The sequence below is a fragment of the Labeo rohita genome, unplaced genomic scaffold (genome assembly GCF_022985175.1).
Source record: "Labeo rohita strain BAU-BD-2019 unplaced genomic scaffold, IGBB_LRoh.1.0 scaffold_61, whole genome shotgun sequence".
In the NCBI taxonomy this organism is placed as follows: Eukaryota; Metazoa; Chordata; class Actinopteri; order Cypriniformes; family Cyprinidae; genus Labeo; species Labeo rohita.
The window spans coordinates 622478-635321 of record NW_026129535.1 but is presented as its reverse complement, the minus strand read 5'-3'; the positions used below and the strand labels follow the sequence as shown (position 1 = coordinate 635321).

At 33.7% G+C, this 12844-nt stretch overlaps 2 protein-coding genes across 4 annotated transcripts in view; one reads left to right on the top strand and one right to left on the bottom strand.

Annotated features, from left to right (window-relative positions):
- The window catches only part of cdk2 (cyclin-dependent kinase 2), a 39043-nt gene extending 36749 nt beyond the window's left edge, over window positions 1–2294 (bottom strand). Inside the window, exons 1-4 of one of the 3 annotated variants that reach the window (XM_051103980.1) lie at window positions 2203–2294; window positions 1929–2101; window positions 1115–1192; window positions 839–959 (exon numbers count right to left, since the gene is read on the bottom strand). In XM_051103980.1, coding sequence (XP_050959937.1) covers window positions 839–959; window positions 1115–1192; window positions 1929–2044 — 315 coding nt within the window. In that variant the 5' untranslated portion in view covers window positions 2045–2101; window positions 2203–2294. Of the gene's footprint in view, window positions 1–838; window positions 960–1114; window positions 1193–1928; window positions 2102–2181 lie in introns of all 3 variants that reach the window. The other 2 variants (XM_051103981.1, XM_051103979.1) reach the window with 2 other exon arrangements.
- A 566-nt stretch (window positions 2295–2860) lies between these two features.
- Window positions 2861–9319, top strand: sarnp (SAP domain containing ribonucleoprotein). The gene is made up of 11 exons (XM_051103982.1): window positions 2861–2987; window positions 3878–3977; window positions 4442–4482; window positions 5210–5268; window positions 6217–6268; window positions 6700–6773; window positions 7272–7309; window positions 8425–8444; window positions 8531–8599; window positions 8725–8811; window positions 9112–9319. Exons 1-11 carry the CDS (start codon window positions 2955–2957, stop codon window positions 9151–9153), a joined length of 615 nt encoding a protein of 204 aa, XP_050959939.1. The 5' UTR covers window positions 2861–2954; the 3' UTR covers window positions 9154–9319.
- Window positions 9320–12844: the final 3525 nt, after the last annotated feature.

The window sequence follows — 12844 nt, the reverse complement described above, 5'->3', positions numbered from 1 at the left end:
ACTTGAACGCATACACTGGATACATCAAAGCAAATGTTCGAAATTCATTGTCCTGTTGCCTAATATTTAATACACCGGATTCTGGTCAAATGCAAGAACTGAACTGAGTGTGTCATATACATGAGAGTGACACAGAAAAACGTTCAGTGCTGTGGGTCCCCAGAATCAGGACTTAAATGCGGCTTCAAACGATTCCAAATGCGGTTGTAAATGATCCCAGCCGAGGAAGAAGGGTTTTATCTAGCGGAACGATCGGTTATTTTAATAAAAATAATACAATTTATATACTTTTTAATGCCAAACGCTCGTCTTGTCTTACTCTGCCTGGACTCATGAAAAATGATTTTGAAATGATTTTGAAGTTGAGCAAGAAAATACGGTCTGAGTTTTTCGACTAACAGTCTTCAGAGTTCAAGGACTGCAAGGCAAGACGAGCGTTTGAGATTAAAAAGTATTTATTTTTTTTTTTTTTTTATATATATATATATATATATATATATATATATATATTTTTTTTTTATATATATATATATATATATAAATAACCGATTGTTTCGCTTGATAATACCCTTCTTCCTCGGCTGAGATAGTTTACAACCACATTTGGGATCGTTTGAAGCCGCATTTAAACTGCCTTTTGGAAGTTCAAAATCAGGGCACCATAGCAGTCCCTGCTATGGGGAAAAATGCTGCAATGTTTACCTCAAAAAAATTTATTTCTTTATGACTGAAGAAAGAAAGACATGAATATAGTGAATGACAAGGGGGTGAATAAATGATTTGTAAATTGCTGTTCTGGAAGTGGAGTTCTCCTTTAATTAACAAATCTTAAACTCACCTTCACAAGTGGCAAGGATATGCCAGTGACAGAGGAGGAGTCCATAAACCTCTTCAGGTCTTGGTGAAGAAATTCAAACACCAAGTAAAGCTTATTTTCTGTGTGTATCACATCACGCAACCTGCAGGCAAGAAAACGAACCCTGTAAGTCTCCAGAACCATTAGGGCAGTTTTTCTAAAACTGCCTCTACATTATAATGATGTAAACACAAGTTATGCACTTGTTTCGTGGCTAAAATCATTCATTCAGGACTGAAGTTTGGACACAGTACATACTTGACTATGTTTGGGTGATTGAGCTCTTTTAGCAGAGAGATCTCCCGTATGGCAGTGCTGGGAACACCTTCAGTCTCTCTGAAACCAAACAGATAATTACGTAAATGAAACACATAAGACAAGCATCTGTTTATAACACCAATGAACCTCATCTCAGCTTATGGAATAGCCCTCAAAAAGACCGACGTATCCCATGTGGCTAGAGGGGATACAGCTCAGAACGGAAACTAACAATGAAATTAACTGTTCTACCTATTAGATTGTGTTTTATTAACGTCTACACCTACCAACCCTAAACTTAGCCCTTACTATAATACAAAAACAGTATTATTGCTGTACAGTGTGACAAAAATAACGTTAGATTGATGTGCGCATGCCCAGTAGCCAGAGCTGTATCCCTTCTAGCCTAAACCACAATTTATTTGGGTGATATTTCACGTAAGATTAACTACTTTTACAGTTCATGACACCCTATGCATTAACTAATGTTAACAAAGTGAAACTTTCTAAAGGGTTGCCACTGTCTGTTTGTAAACGAATATTAAAATGTTTAAACTATGTAAATCTGGGTTATCTACATCAGCAGTGCAACAGTTTTGACAGAACGTCTTTAAGACATAAAGTAAGTTGTATATGTACTTATACACATAAATTACGTAACAGACGTAACAGATCATAACATATACATTAGAGGCACTAAGTTACAATTTAGATTGTGACTATGCAAAGTTATTTCAAGGTAAAACACTACTGACACAAAAACAGACACAAAAATATAACACACGCCCAAAAAACACTCATGACAAACACTTACGTGTCTAATCGAATTTTCTTTAGTGCAACAGTCTCTCCCGTGATTTTATTCTTGGCTTTATAAACAACCCCATATGTTCCCTCTCCAATCTTCTCGACTTTCTGAAAGGACTCCATGTCAAATTGCCCCTTTTCCGGGGAAAACTGCCACTCTAGATCTACTTAAAACAACGGCTGTATAGAGAAATTACTTTTAGTTTCCAAACACCAATCAAAAGAATTAAAATCAATTATTTGATCTTAAAAATACTGACGACTGAAAATCATGTCTCAACTTATTATCATTACCGCCAGTTCCCGCGTTTCACACAGCACGCCCTCGGTACAACGCACAAAAAAACAAGCCCCGCCCTCCGGCCAAAAGAAGAAAAGTGCCTCCAAAGAGAAGTTCAGCCTTCTAAACCAATGAACTAAGTGAAACAACAAAGCCCTCCCACTTGACGTGTAAACCGACCACACAAGAAACTTTGTTTTCGTTACGTCTAAACCAATGAACTGAGCAAAAAAAAAAAAAAAAAAAAAAAAAAAAAAAAATATATATATATATATATATATATATATATATATATATATTACGGCTACAGACTGCTGTTTTCAAACGCTGACGTGCCGTTTCGTCCGCGCGCTCTTTAAAGAGACATATTTATTTATTTAACGTTAGTGCTTAATAAAATATAGTTTCAAAGAAGCTTCCCAATAATTGCAAAATTCATCAGTTATGAAACAAATAAAATATTACCTGTAAAGCAGCTATACAGAAGAAAATTATCATTATTGAGCTCAATTTAGTTCAATGTTGCTTCATATGGCTCAACAACAGGGTCAATGTTCCAAGGTTCATTAACTGTGGGGAAAAAATGGCCATTTAGTGAAATTCATGTGGATGTAATGATGAACAATCATAACTCTCGGATATCATGTTTGTCCCAGTCTCCTGACCGAGCGGTGGTGCTGCAGCGCAAAATTGGCAGTGAAGACTTTAAAACCGGAATGAAGCAGATTTCAAAATACAAACCTCTTCAAGAAAATGGCGGAAGTCGTGGAACTGCATAAACTCAAGGTAAGAAATAAGGCGCAAAGAACGTTTCTATGAATGTTTGTATTTAGTGTTTGGCTCTGGTTATAACAGCGAGTTGTTCTTAGCTTTGCTGCGTTGGGTTATGATGATTAACTCGTAATATATTAAACGTATCAATGTTCTTTCAGCACCTGTGTTTCGCAAAATTGTAGTCAGCTTCCTGTAGACAGACAGCGTTTTGGCTATAGCCACAAACATAGTGAGCTGTGTACCTTTCGTTCCTCGCTATAAAACATTTACCTGTTTACTTTAAAAGCTTTTTAGCCTTTAAGAGGCTTCTAAAATGCGACTTTTACTTTGTTCGCTCACTACTCAAGCACTACGTTCTACAGTTCAAGTTGTTTATCAAGTACCCTAGTTCAGTCTAAAAATAAAACCGAACCAGCACGTGTTCTTCTTCCTTACAAGTGCCTATAAAGAGGGTTGTAACACATAGGCATCATAGTCTGAAACAAGTTAGCTGCTTATTTTTTTTTTAGCCATCATAATCTCTCAACACCTACTAGCTGCCTTCCTAAACCGCATTCTTGTGCTTAATAGTCTGAAAAACCATAAAGTTTTCTTTTCGTCCTTTCTGTCTGTCTGGCTTTCTATTTATGTGTGTGTGTATATATATATATATATATATATATATATATATATATATATATATATATATATATATATATATATATATATATATATATATATGCGTGTTTGTGTATGTACGTACGTTATGGTCCATTTAATTTGTTAGGACTTATTTATTTAGAGGAAGTCATGTTTCAGATGCCAACTTTGTGGACTGACAAAACTTAGGTTTCACAGAGCAGATATGTGATTTGTGATTGTGATAAATGTAACCCCAGCCATTAAAAGTAATATCTCCTCAGTTGGCTGAGCTGAAGCAAGAATGTTCTGCTCGTGGGCTGGATGCCAAAGGAAATAAGGCCGATTTGATTGCCCGGCTACAGGCTTACCTGGAAGAGCATGGTATGCATTTGCTAATGTAAGATGTATCAGCCTTTTATATTTATTTTACTTGATGGTCCAGTTTAATAAAAATTCTGACATCATTTACTTGCCTTGATGTTGTTCCAAACTCGTATGAATTTCTTTATTCTTGCAGAACACAAAAGACAATGTTTTGAAAAACAATTGGGGAAGAAGCAGTTTCTGGTCCCCATTGATGTCCATAGTATACCCCCTCCCCCATACTATGGAAGTATGGTAAAATACCAGCAACAGTTACATTCTTCTTTTGTGTTCAGCAGAAGAAAAAAACTCGTACAGCTTTCGAACAACATAAGAATGATTTTTTTTTTTTTTTTTTTTTTTTTTTTTTTAAAGTATCCCTTTAAATGTGAAATAAAAGTCATTTGAGGCATACTGGCAGGACAAATATTACTCTCAGAAACCATGATAAGGCCTGTTTAACATTTAAAATGTGTTTTTAGAGGAAGTAAATGAAGAGGAAGTTCTGGAGGAATATGGTGAGGTAAGTTTTCCTGGATGTAATGCATTTTCATTGGAATATTCAGGGCAAAAGCTAAAATGGATGCACACTGAATCTTGTAGCTACAGTCTTATTTTATAGAAATCAAAAGCATTATGTGTGTAGTCTAAAGTGTTTGACCATTGTACATCCTGGTATTAAGATCTGTCCTGCCTGATCTGATCGCAAGTGGCTATGAACCAATTTCAGTTATTTCAGTGGAGTTATTTTTCACTCGTTGTCTGTAAATTAACATTAGGCATGTCCTGTTTGTTTATCATTCTTCAATGCTGTTTTATTGCTCTGATCTGTTACACAGCTCTAGGTTTCTTGACAAACCCTACCTTTTTTTAAATTAATTAATTAATTTATTTTAATTATTTTTTTTAAAACATAACGTGCAGTGGAAGATTGACAGCTGAGTAGGCAGTCCTTTACTGTCCAGGATACAGCAGAACAAATTAAAGTTTACATTGTGAAACAATGTGGTCACATGTGTCTCTGACTGCCTCTCTTTGTGGATTTCATTAATCATATCACAGAAAGCTTTGGACCCATCAGATCACCTGGTTTTAATACTTTAAATGGATGGATTTTGAATGAATTTTAATAGGTGTAAACAGATAAATAGTATTAAACCCTTAAATGTGGTACTTGTGTCAGGTTCCAGATGGGACAACAGTCATACTGTTTGATTTGCTCAATGTAACTAACATTGCATGTGTTTTAGGAGGCCTTTGCCAAAGAAGAGGCATCTCCCCAAAAGCAAGACTGTACTCCACCCGAAGTGTATGTCATTTCCCCCTTCCCTTATACATAAGCATACTTTGCACATTGCATGTAAAAAAAAAATAAATTGCTGCAGTATAGAGGGTATGCATTGAAGTCACTTTCCCACCCAAACAGAGTGGCTTGAGCTGCACAATGAATTGATTTAAGTCAAGTCACCTTTATTTATATAGTGCTTTTATCAATAAATATTTACCTTCCTGTGAATTAACAGGGAAACTGATAAAACGCGAGTAAAACAAACGATAACTGGTTTCAATTATTGGTTGCTGTACTCAATATATTGTACGTTACAACTTACCAAATGTCCAATATATTGATATGCAGTTAGGAGTCATGTTTTCTGACGTTTATGTGTCAGATTTTTTGATACCAGGGTAATAAAGCAAATTTGCCTGTAAACGCATTTTGTAAATGGAAAATCTGGGTGGTAACTTATATCAATGTTATATATATTATCCAGCCCAAAACCTTATATAGTTTTATATAGTGTTTATTTAAAAAAAAAAACATCCAGTTATGCAGAATTTAAGATGGAAAATATTTAAATGAGTTGTCAATACAATATATTATAATACAATACATGAGGTGTGATTATACTGCAAAATTTGACATATTAACATGAAGCGATAACTGCAAATCTGTGTTTCGCTGCCTGGAGTGATTTGCAGGGATCCATTTGTTTCTTTTTTCTGTAGCATTCTGCAGTCTGTAAAAATGTACTTCAGATTTCTTGTCAAATCTATTTGTACAGTCAAATGCAAAGGTCTTTGTGGTTTTTAGATGTTTTGTGCATTCTGTCACAGCATTCACACTCAAAACCAATGCATACCCTCTATAGTACTAGCTTTGTTTGAGGATTAGTGTTGACACAATTTGGAAATGTTTTTTTTTTTTTTTTTTTTTTTTTTCTCTTCAAATTTTTGTTTAATGTGCCCTTGATTTCAGGGTGACTGAGAAGAAACTGGTCAAGATAAGCCCTCCTGCTACAGCTGGTGAGGTAATTATCTTTACTGAAACCACATACAGTGATAGTCAGAAGACATTTCCCTCACACGACAAATTTTTACTTACTGTGCGACTGAGTTTAAACTCTACAGCCCTTGGTTCTAATCTGTATTTGCTACTATTCAGTGGTTTGTGAAATAACGACCAGGTGGTGCAAAGGGGTGTTTTGCACCAGTAAGGCTGGAATTGTGATATTTTCATTTGTAAATGTAGATGATATGAGAAAAATGCCAAATTGTAATGAAATAAGTTACTGGTACTATGCTATAAAGTTTGCTTGCAGTATTACAATATAGTGCTAGCCTGTATTTTACGCTACACATTAAGCCGGTTTGCACTGTTTATATTATTAAATCCTATGGTATGTTCTCCTTGCCATAAAATAAGTAAACATATTTTTTTTTATTATTATTTTAATTGCAGAGGCTTCAGCAAAGAGCAGAACGCTTCAATCTTCCACCAAGTACGGACACCAAAAAGGCAGCACGAGCAGCAAGGTTTGTTTGTTTGTTTTAGAGCAAGAAATGTAGAGAGAGAAATACAGGAATAAATTTAATTAAAAGAGAGTGACAGACTGAATAATTATGAGAATTTATTTTGGTTGAAGTGCAATGTTTGGACTGTGCAATAATCTTAAGTAATGTGAACCACACCACTGCACATAAGCCTGTGCTTTTTGTTGTTCAGTATGACTAACAAAAACTCTCCACACACACACATGTCTATTTGAATGGGTAAAGATAAATCTACATAACCATTTATCGAAACTGTTTCAAAACACTCTAAATCAGAATATTTGACAACAATAGTAAATTACACACACATTCTAGAGAAACAAACAGATTTGTATCTGTAAAATGGGGAACGTGGACAAATGAAATTATACATGGGTATCATTAGCTAGCTATAATGGTTATTTAATGCAGTAGATTAGTGTGTGTGTCTGTGTGTGTGTTTTTTGAGGCATCAATATATCTAATTCCTTGTTTTATTAGGTTTGGTTTGCAAGGAACTGAATCTGTGACTTCCAAAGGTGAGTTGAAATGTAATATGTGACCCTGGACCACAAAACCAGTCTTAAGTCGCTGGGGTATATTTGTAGCAATAGCCAAAAATACATTGTATGGGTCAAAATTATTGATTTTTCTTTTATGCCAGAAAACATTAGGAAATTAAGTAAAGATCATGTTTCATGGAGACATTTAGTAAAATTCCTACTGTAAATATATCAAAACTTAATTGATTACTAATATGCATTGCTAAGAACTTCATTTGGAAACTTTAAAGGTGATTTTTCTCAATATTTAGTTTTTTTTTTTTTTTTTTTTTTTTTTTTTTGCACCATCAAATTCCATATATTCAAATAGTTGTACCTCAGCCAAATATTGTCCTATCCTAACAATTCATACATCAATTGAAAGCTTTATTCAGCTGATGTATAAATCTCAATTTCAAAAAATTGACCCTTGTGACTGGTTTTGTGGTCCAGGGTCACCTATGTGTACGTTGCATCTCAAAACCGATTTCAAAAGATATTTTGTTAAAATACTGCTGCTATTGGTTATTTTCAATTAAGTACATTTTGTGTTGAGCCAGTTCGATGCTGTTGTCATGGGTAAGATACTGATAATATTTTTGTGCCACACATTTATTTCACTGCCACAAAGTAATTTTCTACTTTTAGTTACATTACCCTATCAAAATAGTATAAAACAATTAATTAAATAAGTTGCGAGCAAGAGACAAACATTTGAGCAACCATTACGGTGTTTTGGTCTCTCTTTCGTTGGGACTGCTTTTGGTCACGACCAACTATAATAAATGTAAGTCAGTAGTTTACGTTTAGTCTGAATCTCTTTGAATTGGTTTAATTTCAGTAATTTAATAGACAATTTATTTACTTAAAACTGCCACATAGATAAGTCAGTCATTTACACTTCAACATCAGTGCTTGCTCAGCGTTTGTTGTGGGCAGTAGGTAAGTAAGTGATCTTTATTGTGGAACCAGTCTGTCTTTTTTTGTTTTTTGTTTTTTGTTTTGTTTTTTTTAATTCAAGGCTGCAAGGTACAGTGGCTAATTAATGAAAAATTCCATCCATTAATGTTGTTGTTTTTTTGTTTTTTTTGTTCTTTCTTTTCTGTATTTAGGAACTTCAGCGAAAATTAATGTGAGTAATTTGGATGCACATTTTGAAATTGGAAAGTGAAAAACATAAGTCTTAAAACCACTATTAAACATGCAGCTGTCTTTTAGGTTGACGTTGAGGTATTAAAGAAGAGGGCAGAACGTTTTGGCATGAATGTGTCCTCAGTTTCTAAAAAGGTATTGATTTTTCATATTTCAGAAAAACTTTAGTATATGAAGCTATCACAACAGAAGTACTTCATATAGGCAACAAAATTTGTTAGCTATTTTGAATGTTTTGTTGCCCATTTTTGTGTTCACAGATTGAGGATGATGAAAAGCTTAAGAAAAGGAAGGAGAGATTTGGCATTGTCACAAGTGCAGCCTCTGCTGGAGCCAATGATACAGAGGTATGGGTTCTGCTGTAACGGGTTTTAAAAGGTTTATTAAACATACATGTGTGATCAGTGTTTATACATAAATAAATGGCTATAAAAATCTGTTCATTATATAAAATGATCAAGAAGACTTTTTCTTTCTTGTGTTAATTTTATTACAACCTTGAGTTCTAAAATCTTAGCTGCTAGTTAACTGCTGTAAATTGTGGCAGCACCTCTTGGGCCTCCAATTTATAACACTGACAATGTTACAATCTTGTGTTTCTCACTATGTAACGCTTTTCCTCACCCCACCCTCTTTTTCTCTTTCAGGCAAAGAAGCGAAAACGTGCCGAGCGGTTTGGAAATGTATAAAAAAAAAAATGGATCTTACCTTTTTATACTTTATTACCTTTTTTTTTTTTTTTTTTTTTTTTTTTTTAAAGTTGTCTGTGAGGTTTGTTTTGTGCTAAACTTGTAATCCCTTTAGTGCCATGGTTGTTTATCTGGTATTTACATTAAAAGTACCCCAATTCCTTAATTTCTCTCTTTAGTCTTTCATTCTTGATATGCTTGATAGATGATTTGCATTATTTGGCATAGGTGTGTGGGGGTCTGTAAGGTATTAGTATGTGTCCTTCAAAAGGTATACCTACTAGGTGCTAGCGCTGTAATGCTACTTTGAAATGGATTGCTGCATGGATTTAATGATATGCATCAATGTAAAGTATAAATGATTTTTTTTTTAGGATGTATCTCTATTTTGATGCTCATGTTAGCACACAACATCCGCTGACCACTCCACTCATTTTTAAAGTACAAGCTACAAGATGATTATGTACTGTAGCAACCTTGCAGTTTGACAAGTTTTAACAACTATGGCTTTGGTTTTGAGCAGCATGGGATAGTGTGTTGTCCTGCATTAAAATCATTTTATTTCAGATCCTATTTATTTCATAGCAAAAAATGGTCAGTTTATGGACCGTATGATTATGAATTTTTTTTTTTTTTTAATTGTTTTTTTTTAGTTATTTTATTTGCACAAGAATAAAATAAATACAATTTAAAAACAAAAAAAAAAAATCCGTTCAACATACTGTGCAGGGAGAGGCAGAAAACCTAAAGGGCTTATTAAGAGCCTCCACCTAAACGATAAAGAAAAACAAAAACAACACAACTTAATACAATTAAAGAAAATACTAAGTTACAGTAACTAAAATATAAAAACAAATTAATTACAACATGTATCCAAAAATAATACATAAAATGCATAAAGAAAGATGCACTCTTACAAAACAGCATTAAAATAATCCTTCATACATCTTTTATAACATATTAAAGAGGAAATTTTTTTTGCTAAATGGGATAAACCATTCCATAATTTAATACTCCTAAATCTTATCAAGTATTGACCTCTACAAGTGAGAACTGTTTAAGAAGAAAATTTGAGAACTGACAAGTTAAATAACAGTGAACCTGTGAATTTTTGTGAACACATTCTAAATTGCTCTGGAATGTTACCTTCACTTGAATATAGCTTATACATGAACACATATTTGAATATAATATCATAAATGGTGAGAACCTGAAGTTTATGAAATGAAGAAGCACATGAAGTATAGGTGTTTGAATGGGTTGCAATCCTAACAAAATGCTTCTGAAGGATAATTTTTTGAAGAGTAGTAGGAAAAGTACTCGCCCAAACTATATTACAATTTGAAAGATACAGAAAAATTAAACTATAGTAAAGCATATGAAGGCATTCTGTAGTAACAAGATGCTTAATCCTCAAAAAATACATGAATATTATCATGGCCAGCTAAAGATAATTTTAATTCATCAATATTAACAAAAGAAATTTTTTGAGCTAAATGGATCATTAAAAGAATTATTTCTTTTGATGGTTTAACCCTATTTACCCTAATTACAGAATAATGGAATATGGGAAAATTATCAGACAAGTCTGAATATAAAACACCTGATTTAATTCCTTCACTTAGAGAATTTGTTAAAATGTTATCAATTAAAGTTGCTGAATCTTCTTTAACTCTTGTAGGTTTGTGAATATGGAAAAATATTAACTACAATAAAAAAAAATATTAAGGGACTTAGTAGAAATATCACATTTGTTTTTTAAGAGATTTGTTAAAATCACCTAAAATATAACAGTATTTCTGCTCATTATTTATCAAATCAAGTAAGTTGGCCAAACTGTCACTGAAATCTTGAATACTGGAATCAGGTGCTTGGTAAACAACAGCAAAAATACTGAGAGCTCAACAAATAAATGTTCCACTTCAGTATTATCTGATTTCAAAACAAGATCATCCCTAATTTTAAATTCATAATCTTCATGGATAAACAAAGATACTCTACCTCCCAACCTATTCTTTCTAACATAATGAACCGAGTTATATTTAGATAATTTAAACATTTCTCTAGAATTCTCATATGCAAAAATATAAAAATGGCATTTAAGTAAAAATAAATAATAAATAAAATTATCATAATTTCTAGAAAGATTTCTTATGTTCAAATGGAAAGTTGAAAATACATTAGAGGGCAAATATCTACATAAATCATTACAATGATTTTCAGTATAAAACTACAAAAATTTGAAGCAGTCAGTGATGAAAAAAATTACGAATCAACTAAAGAGAAATTAAAAGGCTTAAATGATTCAGCTTCAAAGTCAAATTTGTTGGAATCAATAATGTATATAAAATTAATATACACTAGACATGATTAACTAATCAAAATACAGTAAATAGCTGATAATAAATCTATTGAGCCAAACTCTGAACACTTGTCTTCCTTTGTTTTGATGGATTTTGAATAGATGGATGAACAACAGGTTTGTCGTATTTCAGATATGCAATGTCACCTCTTTCTCAGGCTACCTTCATTGCTGGAAGTAATTCTCTCCTTCTTTGCTGGATGGTTTCAGGGAAGTCCTTGTTAATAAAGATGCCAGAGCCCTTTGAGTTCTTTGCTTTATCCAAAACAGCAAGGCGTGTCAGATGATACCATTGGCTTCCCAACTTTATGAGCCATGATTTGGTCAACAAGGCCTGTTAGGTCCAAAGATGTCCTGAAGTCAAAAACTTCCCCCAAAATACAATTAAAGTCCACAATTTGAAGTAGATTGGATGCTTCTTAACAATCTTCAGAAGAAAAAAAATTATTTTAGGCAGGATTGTTCAGATTATTGTTTGATTGAAAACCTAACTCAAGTTCAGAAAACCCTGCACCAGCCATTTTTGTTAGGTGGGTCTCCATATATCTTGCAGAAATCATTATATATATTTTTAATGTAAAGATGCTTTCTGGGACCTGGTATGGATCAAATCCAGTGATTAATATTTTTATCTTGGTTCTTCCTTTCATGTATTGCATTAGCATTAATTTAATCCACCAATATGGACTGATGTGAAGAGTTAAGAATTTATCTTGGTTTTGTTTGAATTCAAGGATGTCGGAACTGGCCGAACAGAATCTGAGAGCCAGTGCGGAGAAAAAAAAATTAAGCTCTCACTGAACTTTAGGGGCAGCTTAATCAACTTGCACTTCACTGCATTGCTGAACTGTAAAATAGATAGCACCAGTATAAGAAGTTGTGACATCTTAGCATTTAGGCTTTTAATGCTGAGAGTGAAGGACTGGGGTGTGCATTCCTGGCTCCAAGCCAAGCTGCCCTATTATCTCTGGGTAAACTTTAAGCTGGGTAAACACCAGCACCTACTCTACTTGACCAAGGAGAGTTGCTGAAGTAAAAAGTGGGGGTACAAGAGGATGATACTCAGTTTTTTTCTGGTCCAAGTAAGGAGAGGCAGGATTCCTCAAGCAGTGATGGGGAAAAATGCCAGGATTGAAATAAAGGAAGATATGCCACTCCCCTCTTGTGGAACACAAGTCTTCCACCTTTAGCAGTACTGTTTTAGCATCAAAATATTCACAGAACATCTGTCACAGATTTTTAAAGTCTCAGTTGTATAATGCTAAACCTTCCCCACAGACTTACATTAGATGCAATCTAAACAGTGGTTTTTGTACTTAAGCCACCTGA